Genomic DNA, 18440 nt, shown 5'->3' with positions numbered 1-18440 from the left:
AACATATAGTGTGGTTAGCAAAACAATATCCACATGTTGATAAAAAGTTCCAAAAATCAAAAGTCTAGACCTGTTGGAAAATTATTGTTCCTCAAGTTCCTTTTGATTTTTGTAATAATAATATGCTGTTGTCTTTAGGTGATGATCAGCTTTCCATTTGATTGTTTTTCAGATTAACTTAGGTCTTTCCTTGAGTGTTTTTTTCAAGCGTTCTTGGGTTTTCTGACTTTTTCCATACAGAGAGAGGTGGTTTCTTTCTGTCTATAGGCTCTGGATGTCTCTGCTTCTCTTGGTATTTAAAGCTGTAGAGTCACAGTCATAGAGATGTACAGCATGGAAACAGACCCTTTGGTCCAACCTGTCTGTGCCAACCAGATATCCCAACCCAATCTAGTCCCACCTTCCAGCACCCGGTCCATATCCCTCCAAACCCTTCCTATCCATATACCCATCCAAATGCCTGTTAAATGTTGCAATTGTACCAGCCTCCACCACTTCCTCTGGCAGCTCATTCCATACATGCACCACCCTCTGTGTGAAAAGGTTGCCTGTTAGGTCTCTTTTATATCTTTCCCCTCTCACCCTAAACCTATACCCTCTAGTTCTGGACTCCCCAACCCCAGGGAAAAGACTTTGTCTATTTATCCTATCCATGCCACCTATAATTTTGTAAACCTCTATTAGGTCACCCCTCAACCTCCGACGCTCCAAGGAAAACAGCCCCAGCCTATTTAGCCTCTCCCTATAGGTCAAATCCTCCAACGCGGCAACATCCTTGTAAATCTTTTCTGAACCCTTTCAAGTTTCACCACATCTTTCCAATAGGAAGGAGACCAGAATTGCAGGCAATATTCCAACAGTGGCCTAACTAATGTCCTGTACAGCCGCAACATGACCTCCTAACTCCTGTACTCAATACTCTGACCAATAAAAGAAAGCATACCAAACACGTTTTTCACGATCCTATCTATCTGCGACTCCACTTTCAAGGAGCTATGAACCTGCACTCCAAGGTCTCTTTGTTCAGCAGCACTCCCTAGGACCTTACTATTAAGGGTATACACAGCTCAACCAATCAAAGAGAAATATTCTCAGTGCTGTTGGGTCTTGAATTTTCATTCATTCTTCTTCCAAAATGTAATATTGTGTTGTACCACGCAACAATATACAACACTTGATTTTCAAAATGCAAAAACCAGTTCTGGTATTCCATTTATAGCGCCAATTTCCATTTTAGATTATAGTCCCAAAAAAATGAAAATTATCTGAATGGAGAAAAATGAAAGCAAATTTTAAAAACAGGAAGCATATTAGTTGCTGTGAATGGGGGGGTCAGGGGGAATGAAACCCACTGCGAATTAAGTGGGTAGGATTGCAATGGAACGGGTAGGTGTCAAGGTTATGAAGAAACATTTCAGCAGTAGAAATGCTGAGACAGAGATTAAGTTGAGCAATGTTACAGAGATTGGCAAACATAGGAGGAAGATAAATACCTAAACAATCTGTTCTGGTCATACTTTGAGGGAGATAGATTTTGCTGGTTAAGTTACCTGGAGAATCTCCTTACCTCATGTTTGAGTCATGCCTTGGGATCTTCTGCAGCCACCTGGGGATCTGTTCATCTGAAGCATTTGTCAGCATCTTAGGTGTGAATCTTGCCCGATAAAGATTTCAATTATCTGACGATTGGTTTAATATGGGTTTATTTTGTTAAGCTAATATACCTAGATACAGTAAATAACTGAAACATTAATGCCTATTTAGCGAAAAAGAAGACCAACTGACAAGGGTGACTGAGGTGCAGAAACTCCAAGCCCAGAAAGCAGATGCTGCTTTGGAAGAATTCAAGAGACAGGTGGAGCTAAATTCTGAGAAGGTCTATTCTGAAATGAAACAGCAGGTAAAGCTTCTGTTGTTGATTCTGTGGAGTTTATTAAGGTTACATGCTGGGCTGCTTCTGGTTTTTATTAGCAAATGCAACTTTAAATACAATTAAGATATTACTTTACAAATGAATGAAAAAGTGCTCTTCATTTATTTCAAATCACTACCAAACAGACTAGCAAAAAAAACCTCCTTGATTTCTTAAACTATCAGACCAAATGAAATATGAACAGGATTTGGCTGTTCGACTCCTTGAACCAGCTCTACCACTCAATGAGATCATGGTGTCACAAGGTTAGTCCTTTTTTCTCTAAAAGCTGTTCCTTGGCTCAAGTATATGCTGCCTTTGATTTTTTTTCAGAGGGATAATAAACTAGGCCGGGCTTCAATCAGACTGGTTTGATACAGAGATGAAAAGGATTTTGAGAGGTCTTTTGTTTATATGTAAACAGGTGAGATTAGAAGTGGCCTGTAGAATGAAAGAGGAGTGGTCAGCTCGCTAGGTGAATGGTTTAGTTCAGTCCAGAACTGTTTGGGAGTTTAGCAGTGAAAGATGAAAACTGACAATCCTCACGTCCATTTTTCTGCTTTTTACCCATAATTGTTCATTCTCTACTGATTAAAAATCTATCTGTCTCAGCCTTAAATATACACAATGCGTTTGCACCCACATCTCTCTGTGGTGAGCAGTTCTAAAGACTTTCAGCTATTTGAAAGAAGAAATTCCTCCTCATCTCAGTCTTAAATTGGCACTCCTTTATTCTGAGACTATGCTCTCTATTCCTCTACACTGGGAAGCACCCTCGCAGCATTTCCACTGTGAAGACCCTTAAGAATCCCATATGTTTCAATAAGATCATCTGTCATTCTTCTAAGCTTCAGCAAGAATAGTCCCAATCTGTTTAACCTTTGCTTATAAGACAATCATTCCATATCTGGTGAACCTTCTGTGAACTGCCTGAAGTGAAATAATCTATGTCCTTAAATAAGGGAGTAAAATTGCTCATAGGACTCCAGATGTGATCTCACCTGCACTTTGTACAATTTCCATAAGAGTTACCTTCTCTTAAAATAAGGGACCACATTCATTAGTCTTCCTGATTACTTACTGCACCTGTGTGATAGATGTCTGTGGTTTGTGCACAAGTACTCCCAAGTTCCTCAGTATTGCAGTAATCTGCAGTTTTTCTTCATTTAAGTAATAATCTATTCTTTTGTTCTCCCTTCCAAAATAATTAATATCACAGTTTCCAACATTAAACTACATTGAGAATGTGTTAAAGCAGTATCGCTTGTTCTGTTATTTGATAATTTAGTAGCGGAACAAAAAAAGAGATTGTCAATAATGTGGATGACCCTTTAGATTTCGCTTACACAATCCTGTTGGTATGAAGATCAGTTTTCCCCATTCAGTTCTCTGCATTAAAATATAAAGCTCACAGTCAAATATTTTATGTATTTCCTTATTTTGTTGAATATAAAAATTAATCATTTTATTTTTGATGTTGACTTAGCCTGGCATCCAAATACTAATTTATACGTTTCAAGTCAGCCAACTAAGTCAATGGGTAAAAAATGAGGTCTGCAGATGCTGGAGATCACAGTTGAAAATGTGTTGCTGGTTAAAGCACAGCAGGTCAGGCAGCATCCAAGGAATAGGAAATTCGACGTTTCGGGCATTCCTGATGAAGGGCTTATGCCCGAAACGTCGAATTTCCTATTCCTTGGATGCTGCCTGACCTGCTGTGCTTTAACCAGCAACACATTTTCAACTAAGTCAATGGTTTGTTTCATCAAACCTATCTTTTTCCTCACCTTGTTCTGCTCCTGCAAGCAACATGCTGATTCTCACCAAGATGTCAGAAAAGATTTTCACTGAGATTGAACAAGCAAGAGCAATGTTCAGTTTCCTCTCTTCTACGCAGCACTATCATGTGGCCTCCACCAAATACCTTTCGTGATAGTTGGAGCTGGCTTCAGTGACTGGTTGGAACAGAGAGCTCCGTCTAATCTATGGCATAGCTTTACTTTTGCTTTATTTGTAAAGTGCATGGTACCAATATAGAAAGCATGAAATGATCTGTTTTCCAGTAGTGATACCTCTCCATGCATAGCACTTAAAAAAGGTGCTACAGCAAGATAAACTGTCCCAAAACCCCTTACTGGAGAGAACAGGCTGGGATAAATGCTGAAATTGTGAAAGAACAAGTGTGTAATTAGACGTGGAGCAGAGATCCACATCACTTTAATCCACCCGTTTTCTCAAGCAGTGTCATTTTAAATAAGTACTACTGCTTGTGCACTGTATATTGAGTTCAACTAACATTAAACAAGCGCTTAAAGAATGTGATGCTGAATGCTCCTGCATTGTGAGCGGAATGCACAGCTTTGAAACTTGAACGAGCCTTATTTCACATCTGTGGCAACAGCATATTTTATTCTCTATCCTCATCCAGGCTCATGTTGGCTGTTTCTAGGAATTTTTATCTAATAAAGTGTTGGCATCAATATATATGATTATTGGTCCAACTTTTAACCACAGTGATGCAATACAGTCTGGAAATTCCATTTGCCTCCTTTCTTGAATTGAATTGAAGTTATTGTCACATGTACCGAGGCACAGTGAAAAGCTTTTTCCAGAAATGCATAGATTTAAGAGGAATTAAACATCATGAATCATTTTAATTTCTGCAGCAAAAGTTGACCATGCTGGAATATATAGTGGGTTATAGTGGGCATTCCCATAGAGAAAATAGGCTTTGACAAAGGGTCAGTTAGACTCGAAACGTCAGCTCTTTTCTCTCCTTACAGACGCTGCCAGACCTGCTGAGATTTTCCAGCATTTTCTCTTTTGGTTTGAGATTCCAGCATCCGCAGTAATTTGCTTTTAAATAGGTATAATGTGTTAGCTTGAAACAACAACCTGTGGACACGTAATAATCCATTTTTCTCTCTTCAGATGTTAATTGACCTACTTTGTTTAGTAAGAAGCAAAAAATTGCATCAGTATTGTATTTGCAAGTTTGATGTGTGGCCAAGCAATTGCTCAGACAAATAATGAGTTTTTCCAAAGGAAGCTATTATAAAACATGTACCTAAAGGCTTGGTCAAAGAGTTAGGTTTTAGGGAGGAGAAAGTTTAGAAAATAAATTCCAGAACAATAAGCTTATATGGCTAAAGGCATCGTTGCCATTATTGGATTAAAAGTGTGGACGAGGGGGAACGTGGAAGCCAATGTTGGACGAAACAGGTTTTTGGAGAGTTGTGGGACTAAACAAAGTTAGAAGAGAGGGAGGGATAAGACCATAAAATGACTTGTGCAATCACTTGATGCAAATTTTAAGATTGAAGCATTAGTTATTTAGGAGCCAATGAGGCAGCATGTGCCTAAATCGGTTGAATGCCAAATATGTTGATGTCTGTATCCTTTGGATTTGGAGAATCACAGGTAGAAAAACTCAAAAGTTAGAGAGTGGAAGGATTTTATTGGTAACATTGTTATCTATAGGGTTGCTAAAAGCATAATTGAATAGATGATTGATAGTGAATGGATGGCCAAGCACAAGGGTTTGTGAGTTTGAAGATGCAGTTGTAAATGATTTGGGTGGAAATTTTCCCTGAAGGAAGTGGGATTGAAAGGGGTCTGTTAGTGAGGGGCACGAAAATCTGTTGTTTTAGACATTAGGTCAGTGCAGTAGCAATGTCTAAAGGTGAATCATTTGTTTAGTGGCAGAGGTTAAGAGAAAATAGGAGGGAAATATCTTGGAAAGAGCAAGCTTAAGTAAGTTGAGGTGTAATAGTGGTCTAAATTACTGGGAATAAGGAGTCATTTATTCCAGAGCCTGAGGGAGGAAAATAGTGAAGATTGTCACACCAAGAAACTTCAAGTGGGGAAAACTTGGTCAGATTACAGAAAATGGAGATTTTAAAGAAGAGTCAAACAAAATGCTGAGCTTAAAATTTGAGTAGGTGCCTGAGAAATAGGGAATGAGCAACAGTGGTACTTAATAGCAATAAGAATCAGATTGCTATGCAATTCCAGTCATTTATGCAGAGCAAGTGGTGCAAAATTTATGCAAGTAAGGAGACTTCCGTGAAGGATAAAGAGTGGTCATCTGTAGCCAAGTTTCCATCAAGGCCATGATGTTAATGTAGTCATCTGCAATAAGGTCTTGGATGGCAAGGGTCTAGTTTACAAGTGACCAGATTTCCTTGAGGGAGGTACAGAGAAGAATGGTGACTTTGGAAGAGTTCAAGGCATCAGTGATGGGCGAATATATATGGAGCTGAGTTAGTGTGGGTAGTGTGAGCAAGAGGGTTTCTGAGTTTGGAGGAAGGGGCATTTATTGTTGCTGTAAGGGGAGATCAGCCAGTGTCTTGATGGCGCAAGACAATGCAATAGATCATCTTTGAAGAACTCAGGAATTTCCAACTTATGTGTTTTTGTTTTAAATTCACAATATTTGTGCTCTCTGTCATGGTGGCAATGTTTTATTATCACAATTTCAATTCTTTTATTCCACCATATCAATATTTTATCCATTAAAGGACAATGATGACAAAAATTCAGACAATCCAACTGATACTTTTGAAATTTGTCATGATTTGAGGATGATGTCTATTTAAGATTGAGTGTTTCTACCATGGGTCTTCATGTGGCTGAGCAAGTCATGTCCTGACTGACAGATCTTTGGGCACTTGAAGAAAGGATGTCTCATGAGCTAGTGGGATTTGAAGGGCTGAATTTGCTCCTTTTTTTGTCACTACTTTGTCTTATGATTAAGACATTGTGACTCAAACCCTGGTGCAGTATGATGGACAATTTGTCACCAACTGGAAAGATTGATAACAAGATTCATCAATATCAATTGAACCACTTTGTATCTATTCTTTATCCTTCCCTGGAAAGCTAATGACAAGAATTGAGAAAACAGAAACTGGTACAAGTGATGCAGTGTTCGGTCCACTAAAGTTGATTTTGCAGAAGTTTTACATGAAAATCTTATGGAGCTGGCTGTGAGCAACGGTTAACATCAGAAGCCTGTATGATGAGGATGACGATCTGATGATGATGTGAGAGTTTCGGGTGTAAGGAGAGCAATCTGGAAGATAGAATGTCCTCTAATCTTTGTAAAATGAGTGTTCAGATCTAGCTGGAAATTTAGAATTTGTGCCATAGACCAATGACTTGAACAGTATATTTTTGGAAGACTAGGAGTTCAACCTAGAATAAACAACAAAACACTGGCTTCCATTGAATTAAGAGAACACAATGATGGCACTGGTTGTGATGGCAATTGGACTGTTGCTAATACACCGTTCAGGCCTCAATGTATTACGGGAATGCAGTAATGGCAATTGCCTTGTGTGCAAGGATTTCTGTTGACATGTGGAGGTGTTTGTTGTTAAAAGCCCATTGCTGTAGTTAGTAGAATGCTGAGCTGATGCAACTGATCCAGTAAAGGATCTTCTTTAAATGGTGCCAAGTTATGAGAAGTGCTCAAAATATTCCAGAATCTTGCCTTCAACCGAAATGAAAAGTGGAATATTTGTCTGATCAGGTGTAACCTGAAATAATGTTTTTGACAACATTCAAAGAAAGGCAAAGTTTTTTTGAATGTAGAAGTGAAGAGATTGAGAGTGGCATGTAAATCTGGCACAGAGTGAGCAATGACATTGAAATCCTGAAAATTGTGCAGGATGTAAGTCTGTGTTGGTTAGTTTGTTTTGGTGTGACAGCAACTAAGGTTAAATCGTTTTCCATCCAGGCAGTATTTCATATTCCCACCAGAGGAACGTTTATCTTTTGATGAGGTGAATATCCACTGTTGGATCGATTGTAAATAGTATGGGAAGGGAAGGCCTTCCTTTCCCTTCCAAATCTATGAAATGAGTCCTTGGAGTCTTAATTTATCAGCAAATGCCTATCAACTTTGCCTCTGCCAGAATACAAGTGGGGCTCCAGGCTTGTGTTGCTCATTCGTTTGATTGCATGCTGTAGTTATCCCATTGATGATGGTTCCCTCATGGATTCTGCCACATGCTATTTGCAACCTACCTGACAGTGGCTAGTCAATTCATCAAAGGTCAACAGTCAATTAAATAACACTTTGATGGAAAACTCCTAGACCTCATTAACCTCCATGTGAAAATGAAACTGACCACCATGGGTATATGTGATCTACAATTTGCAAGGATTGCAGTTCAGAGGATGCTGTGAGGTAATCTGGAGAGTATCAGCTGTTACTGTGGATATATAGTTAATGAACTATTGAAAATGTTCTTTCCAGCATTGATTGTTGTCATTATCATTCTTAGGATGTGAAACACCATTCTGAGAGTGATGAAAGATACTGTCCATTGATGACTCTGGTGGTTTGAAGCAGCTTCACATGTCAAGATGGTCAGCTTATTGTTGATGTGGAGAAGCTGGTGTTGGACTTGGGTGGACAAAGTTAAAAATTACACAGTACCAGTTTACAGTTAAACAGGTTTATTTGGAGGCACTAGCTTTTGAAGTGCTGCTCCTTCATCAGGTGGATGTGGACCTCTCAGGCTTCTGTTCCCACCACATTCCTTTATCTTCCAGATTTATCTTTGGGCATCAGCCTTGAACTGTTGGAATGCTGCTTTCTTGACTTGTGCCTTGATTGGTTTTACCAAGCAATGAAAGCTTGACAACTTTACACATCCAAAAATACATGCCAATTATTATTTTCGTATGTTGTCAAAAACTGCTATTAATTTTTAAACGCACATTGAAGAAATGAATCTTATGGTGGCAGGTAGGTAGTAGTTATTGCTAAGTATTAGTTTGATGAAATTACTTCACTCAAATAGTTTAGCACGAGTTACAGATTTAATAAGCTATATAACCTCAGTGAGGGACTTTGGCTTAATGCCACATTCAGCTAGGTTGCTGATCACGAAAGCTGAACTGGTCATTACCGTTCCTCCTAATGATGATTTCAGTATGACTACAGTTGAGGCCTCAGAGCCGTTTTCCTATTTTCCAATGGAACTGGACACAGCTAGTTTTAGGCTAGATCAGAGGCAGTTGAACAAACCATTAAATTGAAGGAGCAATTTTTCAGAATATGGGCTGTAATCTCTTGGGCTAACTGTGCAGTATTCAAAAACAGAGAAAAGACATTGAAAATATAAAAGCCAATATAAGAGATTTCTCAAAACTTGTTAAGTGTGCAATGTCACAAAGCTGGTTCCTTTTTTCCTAAAAGCTGTTTCTTTTCTCAAGGATACTATGTCCTTGTTTATTTTTCCAGAGGGGTCATAAATGCTCCCAGTGCCGATTAGACTGAGATTAAAGGGTACTGAGAAGTCTTTTTGTTTATATGTCAACAGATGAGACTTCAGGACAAAGTGGTCATGTTTTAGAAGTGACCTGTATAATGAAAGGGAAGTGGTCAGCTCTCTAGTTGGGCAGTTCAGTCCAAAACAAATTAGGAGTTCAACAGTGCACTGTGTGGAAACTCTGTCTTTCTTTCTGCCCTTCTAGCTTCAACCAGTAAGCATCTGTTCCATTTATCTTACTGGTCTTTAAGGGGTTTTGCCTATTGGGACTGGTGTGTATATTTGGAATGGCATAATTAAGTCTGGTTTGGATAGACTGATTCCTGTAGGGGTTCTTTATTCTGTTCCTTGTGTAATTTTGTCAATACATTTCTGTCTGTTTTAAAACTTAGTAGTCAACCTTAATCTGGGCAATTCTCACTGTACACTTACCAAGACAAATTGCAAAGTTATGGTCTGGGTTGCCTGCTCAAGAATATTTTGAGTGTTCTCGCCTAGTCCATAATAGATTGTGGGCTCTTTGTGGAACTTTAAACAGTGAGTGATAGGGCCAGTGAGGTATTTACATCCCCGTCAGAGGATGTATCAGGGGAGTATGAGGAGATGAGAAAAGCCATCCTAAGTGCATATGAGCTTGTAGCAGAAGCCTCAGGAATCTAAGGAGGGACCCAGGTCAAACCTACATTAAGTTTGAAAGGATCAAAAGAGAAGGTTGACAGATGGATAAGAGTTTTAAGAATCGAGCAAACCTGTATGCCCTTAGAGAAGTAATTATTTTGGAGGAATTCAAAAATTCACTGCCTGAAGTAGTGTGAACTCATGTGGAAGAGCAGCGAGTTAAAACAGCAAGGTTGGCAGCTGAAGGGGCTGATGATTATGAGCTGGTCCATAAAACACAGTTTGGCTTCCAGAATCAATTTCAGGCCATGAGGGATAGAAATTGGGGCAAAGAGAAATCTTCACGTGGAAACGGAAATGTAGGTCTCAGTGAAGACCATCAGGATAACTTACCCAGGGTAAAAAAAGAAACTCTTGAGGGGGGCAAAGAAGTTATAAAGCTCCGGTGTTTTTATTTTAATAGAATAGGCTACACAAAATCAGTGTTGGAGGGCTCGGAGAAAGTCAGATGTAAGAAAACTGGACAAGCTCGGGTATTTTTTGGACTAGTAACAAAAAGCACAAGGGAGGTTAGACAACTGCCTCAGAGTGTACAAGATGATCAGAGGTTGGTTAAGGAGGAAGTGTTTAAAAGTGCTTTTAGCTAAAAGTGCTTAGAAGTGCTTTTCAGGTTAAAAAATACATGCGAGGATAAAGTTTATTCACATAGGCCAGGAGCGTAGGTAAGGAGATTACAATATTAAGGGACTCAGTCTGTAATACTGAAGGATGAGGAGATATGTACTCCTGAGGGCCTATTGCCAGAAAAGGTACTGGTAACAGGAATTCATGGTGAGACAAAAAGTGCTCAATTATGTAAAGTGAGGCTGGAGAGTCCAGAGGAGAGTGGAGAATTTGTGGTAGGAATACTGGATAAACTCTCAGCTCCAGGAATACAATGCGTCCTTGCAAATGATATAGCTAATTTATCAGTAGATGTGCTATGTACTCTAGCTGAAAAGCCAGTGGAGACGCAGGCAACTGAAGAAATGAAGAATGTTTTTCCAGGAAGTTTCCCTGATTGTGTGGTCACAAGTTCACAGAGGCACAAGTTGAAGCAAGAGAGATCAATGCATCACTGTATGTTATTACTTAACTAATGATGTCCTAATGAGGAAATGGAGAGCATCACACATTCAAGCAGATGAGAAATGGGCAGAGATGCATCAAATTGTTTTGTCAGTAGGGTATAGAAAGGAGGTGCTATGAGTGGTGTATGAACTACCACTTGGAGGTCATTTAGGGGTGAGGAAAACACTGGCTAAATTACAAAGACATTTTTACTGGCTTGGACTACACAAGGATGTAGTTGAATTTTGCCAGCTGTGTCGTACATGTCAGCTAATCTGAAAACCACAGGTAATAATAAAACCTACACCTTTAATAACTATTCCATCATTTGAGAACCTTTTGCAAGAGTCTTGATTCATTGCTTTGGTCCCCTATCTCTGACAAAAAGTGGGAATAAGTATTTATTAACAATAATGGATGTGTCGTCTAGATTTCTAGAGGCAAGCCCATTACGCAACATCACAGCTAACGGGGTTGTAGAAGAATTACTTACATTTTTTTACTAGATACGGACTACCAATAGAGATCCAGTCAGATCAAGGATCAAACTTCACATCCAAACTATTCCAGGAGGTTATAGATAACTTGGGAATAAAGCAATGCAAATCTACTGCATACCATCCGGAATCAATGAAATGCTAGAGAAATGGCATCAAACACTAAAGACCATGTTGAGGGCTTATGGTCAGGATTATCCAGATGATTGGGATAAGGGAGTTTGTACTTGTTGTGATCAGAGATGCACCAAATGAATCGACCAAATTCAGTCCATTTGAATTAATGTTTGGGCATGAAGTAAGAGGACCATTAAAATTAATTAAGGAGAAATTAATAAGTCAGAATTCAGAGACCACCCATTTGGACTATGTGTCAAATTTTAGAGAACGATTAAATAGAGCTGGAGAGTTGATTAGACAGCATTTAAAAGTATCACAGCATACAATGAAACAGGAAGTTGATAATAAATCACAAATTCACACTTTTGCAATTGGGGATAAGTTATTGGTGAGTGAGGTGAACTATTTGATAAGGACTCCAGACAGGAAGAAATCTCACAGTGTGTGTCATGTGATTATGCTCAAAAGGTGTTTTGATAGGGAAAAAAACAAGAGAAGGTGTTAATAATTACAGCACAGAAGAAGAACCAAGTTCAGAGGATTCTGAATTGAACATTCTCTAAGCAAATTGGATAATGAGGAAGTTGTCAAAAATTAGAATAAATTATTGAGTAACCTTCCACAAGAAAATTGAAATGACCTGAAAGAGTTATTACTATTACATGGGGAGCTATCTGGAAATAAACTGGAAAGTACTAACCTAATTGTGCATGATGTAAGTATAGGAGATGCTGTTCCGATTAAGCAACATCCTTATAGGCATAACCCTCTGAAGTTGGCACAGGTTCCGAAGGAGATAGAGGCAAGCTCTAAGGTAGCATAATTGAAGTGAGTTGCAGTGACTGAAGCTCACCCATAGTCATGGTGCCAAAGCCAGATGGTACCCAATGATTATGTGTTAACACCAATACAAAGACTGATGCATATCCAATTTCATGGTTGGAGGACTGTGTTGAAAAAGTGGGACAAGCAACTTACATCTCTAAGTAGGACTTGCTCAGAGGCTACTGTCAGGGAGCAAAGGCAATTTTGGCTTTTGTAAGGCCAAATTCACTATACCAGTTCAAAGTCATGCCATTTGGTCTGAAAAAACATTCCAGCCACTTTTCAGAGACTAACTAATAAGGTCATTGCTGGGTTACCCAGCTGTGTTGTTTACACTGATGACCTGGTGATGACCTGGTCACTCATGGAAGGAACATTTAAAGCATTTATCAGACTTGTTTGATCGACTTTGGAAGGCAGGCTTGGTGGTAAACCTAACTAAAAGTGAATTTGACAAAGCCCAAATCCTGGGCCATTTTATTGGACATGGACAAATAGCCCCATGGGATGTGAAAACGAAGGTAATTGGGGAATTTCTCACACTGTCGACAAGCAAAGCAGTACTACGGTTCCTGGGGTTGAGTGGATTTTACTGAATGTTTGTGCCGAACTTTATCAGTGTGGCTTCTCCACTCACCAAATTATTAAAAAAAGAGCAAGAAGTTTCAGTGGACAGCGGGCTGTCAAAAGGCATCTGACAGCCTAAACACTGTGTTAACCGCTGCCCCAGTATTAGCTACATCTGTTTACACAAAGCCTTTCAAGGTGGCTATCGATGCCAGTGATGTGGATGTCAGTGCGGTGCTCTTGCAAGAGGATGATGAGGGAATAGAAAGACCCATCGGGTATTCTTCCAGGAAGTTGAACATTTATCAACAGAATTATTCAACGATGGTAAAAAATACTTTAAGCTTGGTGTTGGCATTACAACATTTCAGTCTTTATATTACCAGCAATTCATCTGAGACAATCATATATACTGATCATAATCCATTAACATTTGTGGAAACATTTAAGGATAAAATGCCAAACTGTTCAGGTGGAGCTTGTTGTTACAGCCATTCCATTTGACAATTGTGCATGTGGCTGGTTGTGAAAATGAGATTGACAATGTGTTATCAAGACTCGAATTAGATACAGAGGCATTCGATGGCAAGTATGCCATGGTCTGAATTCATGTGTGGTTGTGCATGTTTGCATGTGTATAGTTAGTATAGTGTATATGTGTGTTAGACTACTGACCGGGTTTTTGAACTGTTTTAAAATGAATCCATCTTTTGGTATTGATGGTTCTTTTTCTTAAGGGAGCGAATGTGGCAATGCTAGGTCCTTCTTTCTAAAAGTTGTTCCTTTTCTCAAGGATACTGTGTCCTTGGTTTTTTTCAGTGTTCATTAACATTCCTGGTACCAATTAGGTTGGTTTGGTGCTAAGATTAAAGGGTATCGAGAGACCTTTTTGTTTATATGTCAACAGATGACACTTCTGGCCAAAGTGGTCATGTTTTAGAAGGGACCTGTATAATGAAAGGGAAGTGGTCAGCTCTCTAGCTGTCCAGAACTAGTTAGGAGTTCAACAATAAGCTGTACAGAAATTCCCTCTCTTTTTCTGCCTTTCTAACTTCAATCTGTAAGCATCTGTTCCATTTCTTTTACTGGTCTTTAAGGGGATATTGGGACTGTTGTGTATATTCAGAATGGCATAATTAAGTCTAGTTTGGATAGACTGAGTTCTGTGGAGGTTCTTTATTCTGTCCTTTTTGTTTCATTGTGTAATTTTGTGAATAAATTTCTGTCTATTTTAAAACTTAGTAGTCAACCTAGCTAGCTTACTCTGGGCAATTATCACTGTACATTTATCAAGACAAATTGCAAAGTTATGGTCTGGGTTGCCTGCTTAAGAATGTTTTGATTGGTCTGGCCTAGGCCATAACAACAAATCAATACATTTATAATAGCGAACTTTATTGTATGGAAAATAATACTTGCAGCTGACTAAAGCCAATCCAACCTTAAAATTACTTTACATTTTATCTTTTTGAAGTCCTATTAGCCCATGTTATATAAGTTCCTTGTGATTTGCTTTGAAACAGTTGTTTTTTCCATATGGTTTATTTTCCTAAATTTGACTTTGATTCAGTTCAGAGAACCCCAAACTCTAAGTCAGAAGTTGTGGGTTCATGCTGTACTTCAGATTCTAAAGTCATAATCCATGCTGAGACTCCACTCCAGTGAAGGTCTGAGGAGTGCTGCACCATTGGTGCTATATTTTTCAAGTGATTTATTTAAATGAGGCAGGTGTAAAAAAATTCCTCTGTTTAAAGCTAAACTGAGAGCTTTCCTGTTATCCAAACCAACATTTACCCCTCAACTACTTAAATTGAAACATGATTATCCTATTATTCTCTCACTGCACACAGATTAGGTCCTACATTTCCTTTTATTTCATAAAAAGAACTCATTGGTCGTGAAAGGCTTTGAGATGTCTTGAGATCATAAATGATGTGATTTAGATGTAAGTGCTTTCTTTTAAATTCAGCTCCAAACAGGAGCAATCCTTAGAATAGTGCTAAAGACTTGCATTCATCCACAAGCTCTTTCTTGTATTGCACCATAGTTTATGTACTTCACTTTTGCCTTAAAATTAGGAACCAGAGAATGATATGTGGTGATGGAAAGTCTGTATCCTCAGCAACTCGCATACTTTCATCTTTTTTTTTCTGGCTGCACCTCATGCTCATCCTCAGATCACACAAAGTTGACCGTGTAATTATTTTGGAAGTGTGGATTTTGTGGGTTGCATAATCCCTGCAGCACCATTGATTCCTAAGGACAAGTTCATTTTGCCAAGGGGAAAAAAATTAGCTTCAAATCAGGAAACACTCTTGAAAGGAATTCAGTTTTCCACTGTTACTAATTGATCCCAGCACAGATGCATAAGAATAGATTGCTTCCAAATGACATGCTTTGATGTGAGGAAAGCTATGAAGTCCAACATAGTACCTTTTAGACCAGCCACTAAATCATCGTTATCACCAGCTTTCTTGTCATCAGAGTCTGTGTTTATAGTCTATCAATGATTGGGATAGTTTAGGCTTTGTTAGATATTAAGCTGGATTCTGATAAAATGGGGATATCAATGGAGTAAGCTTTTTCTTGAGCAGACCACTGTAGCCATTAACCTGTTATTTCCCAGCGCACAATGCAGCGCCATCTGGTGAATATGTCAACAACAATGATTTGCTTGCAAGAAAAATGAAGTTTTTCAAAGCTGACCTTTTTTGTGCGGAAATATTTAGCTGGAAAACATTCACCTTTGAAAAATAATGGTCGGATATCTAAACTTCAGTGAAATCAAATGTTCATTTTTCAGGTTTTGTACACCATCCTTAGCCAATAGACAATTGATGCTGTGAGATTTCACTGCCAATATTTAGTGGAATTGAGAGAAAATTAGGCTGGACTGGATTCAACTTCAGGTGGGCATATTGATGAGGATGCTTCAGTTCAAGCTGTAGATCTACCTTTGTTTGTTTTCTCAGTAATTTTTGGATGGTGAGGAAGGAGATTTATAGGGTATTTAGGTAAACTTACACTTCGAGAGAAAGTGTGTAAAGCCACCGTGTCACTGTTCATGCCTAACTTTAGAAATCAGTGGATAGCTTTGCTATGGCTGCTACTGAACATTTGATTGGATTTGAGCTGAAGGCTCAAGGCTCCAGGACAAGGAAAGAAACAGCTAGCTGATGAGTGTACAACTACTTACATCAAACAACTTTAAGCCGGCGGTTAGTGGTGTCGATAGTAGTTATGATTTGGAGATGCTGGTGTTGGACTGGGGTGTACAAAGTTAAAAATCACACAACACCAGGCTATAGTCCAACAGGTTTAATTGGAAGCACACTAGCTTTCGGAGCGACGCTCCTTCATCAGGTGATAGTGGAGGGCTCGATCGTAACACAGAATTCATAGTAAAAATTTGCAGTGTGATGTAACTGAAATTATACATTGAAAAATTGATTGTCTGTTAAGCCTTTCATCTGTTAGAATACAGTGATAGTTTCACTTCTTTCATGTCGCTCTGAAAGCTAGTGTGCTTCCAATTAAACCTGTTGGACTATAACCTGGTGTCGTGTGATTTTTAACTTTGTACATCAAACAAGTGAGTCTTGACTGTTGAGGAGACCTGAAGTGATGGACTTATCGCAGGCTGCTATTACAACATCAAAATAAAGAATCTCTCTCAGGCTCTGCTACATATGGAATATATTTCGTTGACTTTCTTCACTTCTCTCAGTAAGTTGGTAAGGATGATTCACTAAGTTTGAAAGCATAATCAAGTTGTTACCTGAAGCTAAGAGATATCTTCTATTTTCATGTTGACAAGTGAGAAATTTAAACTCTCATACACAAACAGAATTAGAATAATTCATCAACATCCTTAATAATTATCAGCTCTTTCATTCAGGCATAAATTCACACTTTTTAAAAAAATTAACTGACACACACACACACACACTTCCATATGCAAAAAGCCATCATCCTAAACAGACCTCCTACAGACTCATGGGGTCACAGTCACACATTTCCATTGTGCAGTCACAAAGTTGAAATGCTTTAACCAGGCAGGTATAAACTCTTTAGTGCATTTCTGAACATGTTTAGAAATAAATGTCACAATTAACAGTTCATTACAGTGAAATCCACTCAGTTTTTTTTCCAAGTACAGCAACTCCTGAACACTGTCCTAAACTAGACATTCTGCATTCATTTGCAAGAAAATCATTACCTCAATGATTTGAGGTTTTCTTGAATCCTAGTTACTCATTACTTTGTTGGCAGGTTTAAAACTTTTCTCACTTCTTTGCGGCTTCCAGTTCCCACCCCACCACACCTAACCCTTAACAACATCACCCTTCCTACATGCTTTTTGCTGCCTCTTTGTAGCCCTCATATCTCAAGAGCTTGACAGAGTATACACTGAGAGGATGTTCCCCCTCGTGGGACAATCTTGGACCAGTGGGTATAGATTCAGAACAAAGGACTTCAATTTATGACTGAGATAAAAAGGAATGTCTTCTTTCTGAGGGTTGTGAGTCTTTGGAACTCCTTGCCAGAGAGAGCCAAGGGGACAGATATCTCGTGTATACTTAAGGCTCAGATAAATAGATTCTTGATCAGTAGGGAATCAAGGATTACAGGAAGAATGCAGGAAAGTGGATGTGAGGTATCATGAAACTATTGAATGGTGGAGCAGGTTTCACGGGCCAAATGGCCTACTCCTTTTCCTATTTCTTATGTCTTAATGGACATTCCTTCACTGTTATTGAGTCAAAATCCTGGAAATCCTCTGTCTATACTTTGAATGAACTGGTTATACAATGAAGTGCTAAGTATTCTACGAATACCTACTAGTATGATTTAAAAGAAAGCATTTCATTTGGGGCTGTAATTTCTGACAGTTAACGATGGGACACCTTGCAGTGCACAAGGGATCTTTGACAGATATTCAAGTTAACTTTGTCAATATTAGCCTTTGCTGAGCTGTCATCATTCTGGGAAAGTACAGAGTGAAGTTTATCACTGGCCTAAGGGACAAGGATCTCAAATGCATTTAAATATTTTGAGTTGTCATTGACAAAGCTGCATTTTCAGACCAAAATGAAGTGATGCTCAGCTCAGGGAATGTGTGGCACTTGGCAAGTTTGACCATATAGTGAGAAAGTAAGAGTAACAGAATTAGGCATCCTACAGATAAATAATTGTAAATAATGTCAGATGACCTCACTAACCAAACTTGGTAACAGCTTCTAATGGAGATTGCTGTGTACAGTGAAGAAGGACTTCATAGCAGAAGACGTCTGTGAGAAGCCAACGGTCTTCAAAGCATTGATGGCAAGTATATGCGGTTGTCATGTTCTAGATGAGGAACATTAAGTTATACACCCAATTGTTGTTGGTAAGTGAGTGAAAGAATATCGAAAACTATCTATTTTCACATTTTTCCCCTGGTGGTCATTATTTGCTGTTTCAAAAGACAATAGCTTTCAATTAGCCTATAATAAAGTGGTCCTAATG

The 18440-nt window shown here is 38.8% G+C and overlaps 1 protein-coding gene across 4 annotated transcripts in view; it reads left to right on the top strand.

The window, feature by feature from the left end:
- Positions 1 to 18440, top strand: part of cep112 (centrosomal protein 112) — a 572452-nt gene that overhangs the window by 321501 nt on the left and 232511 nt on the right. For all 4 annotated transcript variants that reach the window (XM_060844726.1, XM_060844724.1, XM_060844725.1 and 1 more), the window contains one exon: positions 1765 to 1900. In XM_060844726.1, coding sequence (XP_060700709.1) covers positions 1765 to 1900 — 136 coding nt within the window. The remainder of the gene's footprint in view (positions 1 to 1764; positions 1901 to 18440) is intronic.

The sequence above is a fragment of the Hemiscyllium ocellatum genome, chromosome 25, assembly GCF_020745735.1.
Source record: "Hemiscyllium ocellatum isolate sHemOce1 chromosome 25, sHemOce1.pat.X.cur, whole genome shotgun sequence".
Taxonomy (NCBI): Eukaryota; Metazoa; Chordata; class Chondrichthyes; order Orectolobiformes; family Hemiscylliidae; genus Hemiscyllium; species Hemiscyllium ocellatum.
This window is presented reverse-complemented; position numbering and strand designations above follow the sequence as displayed.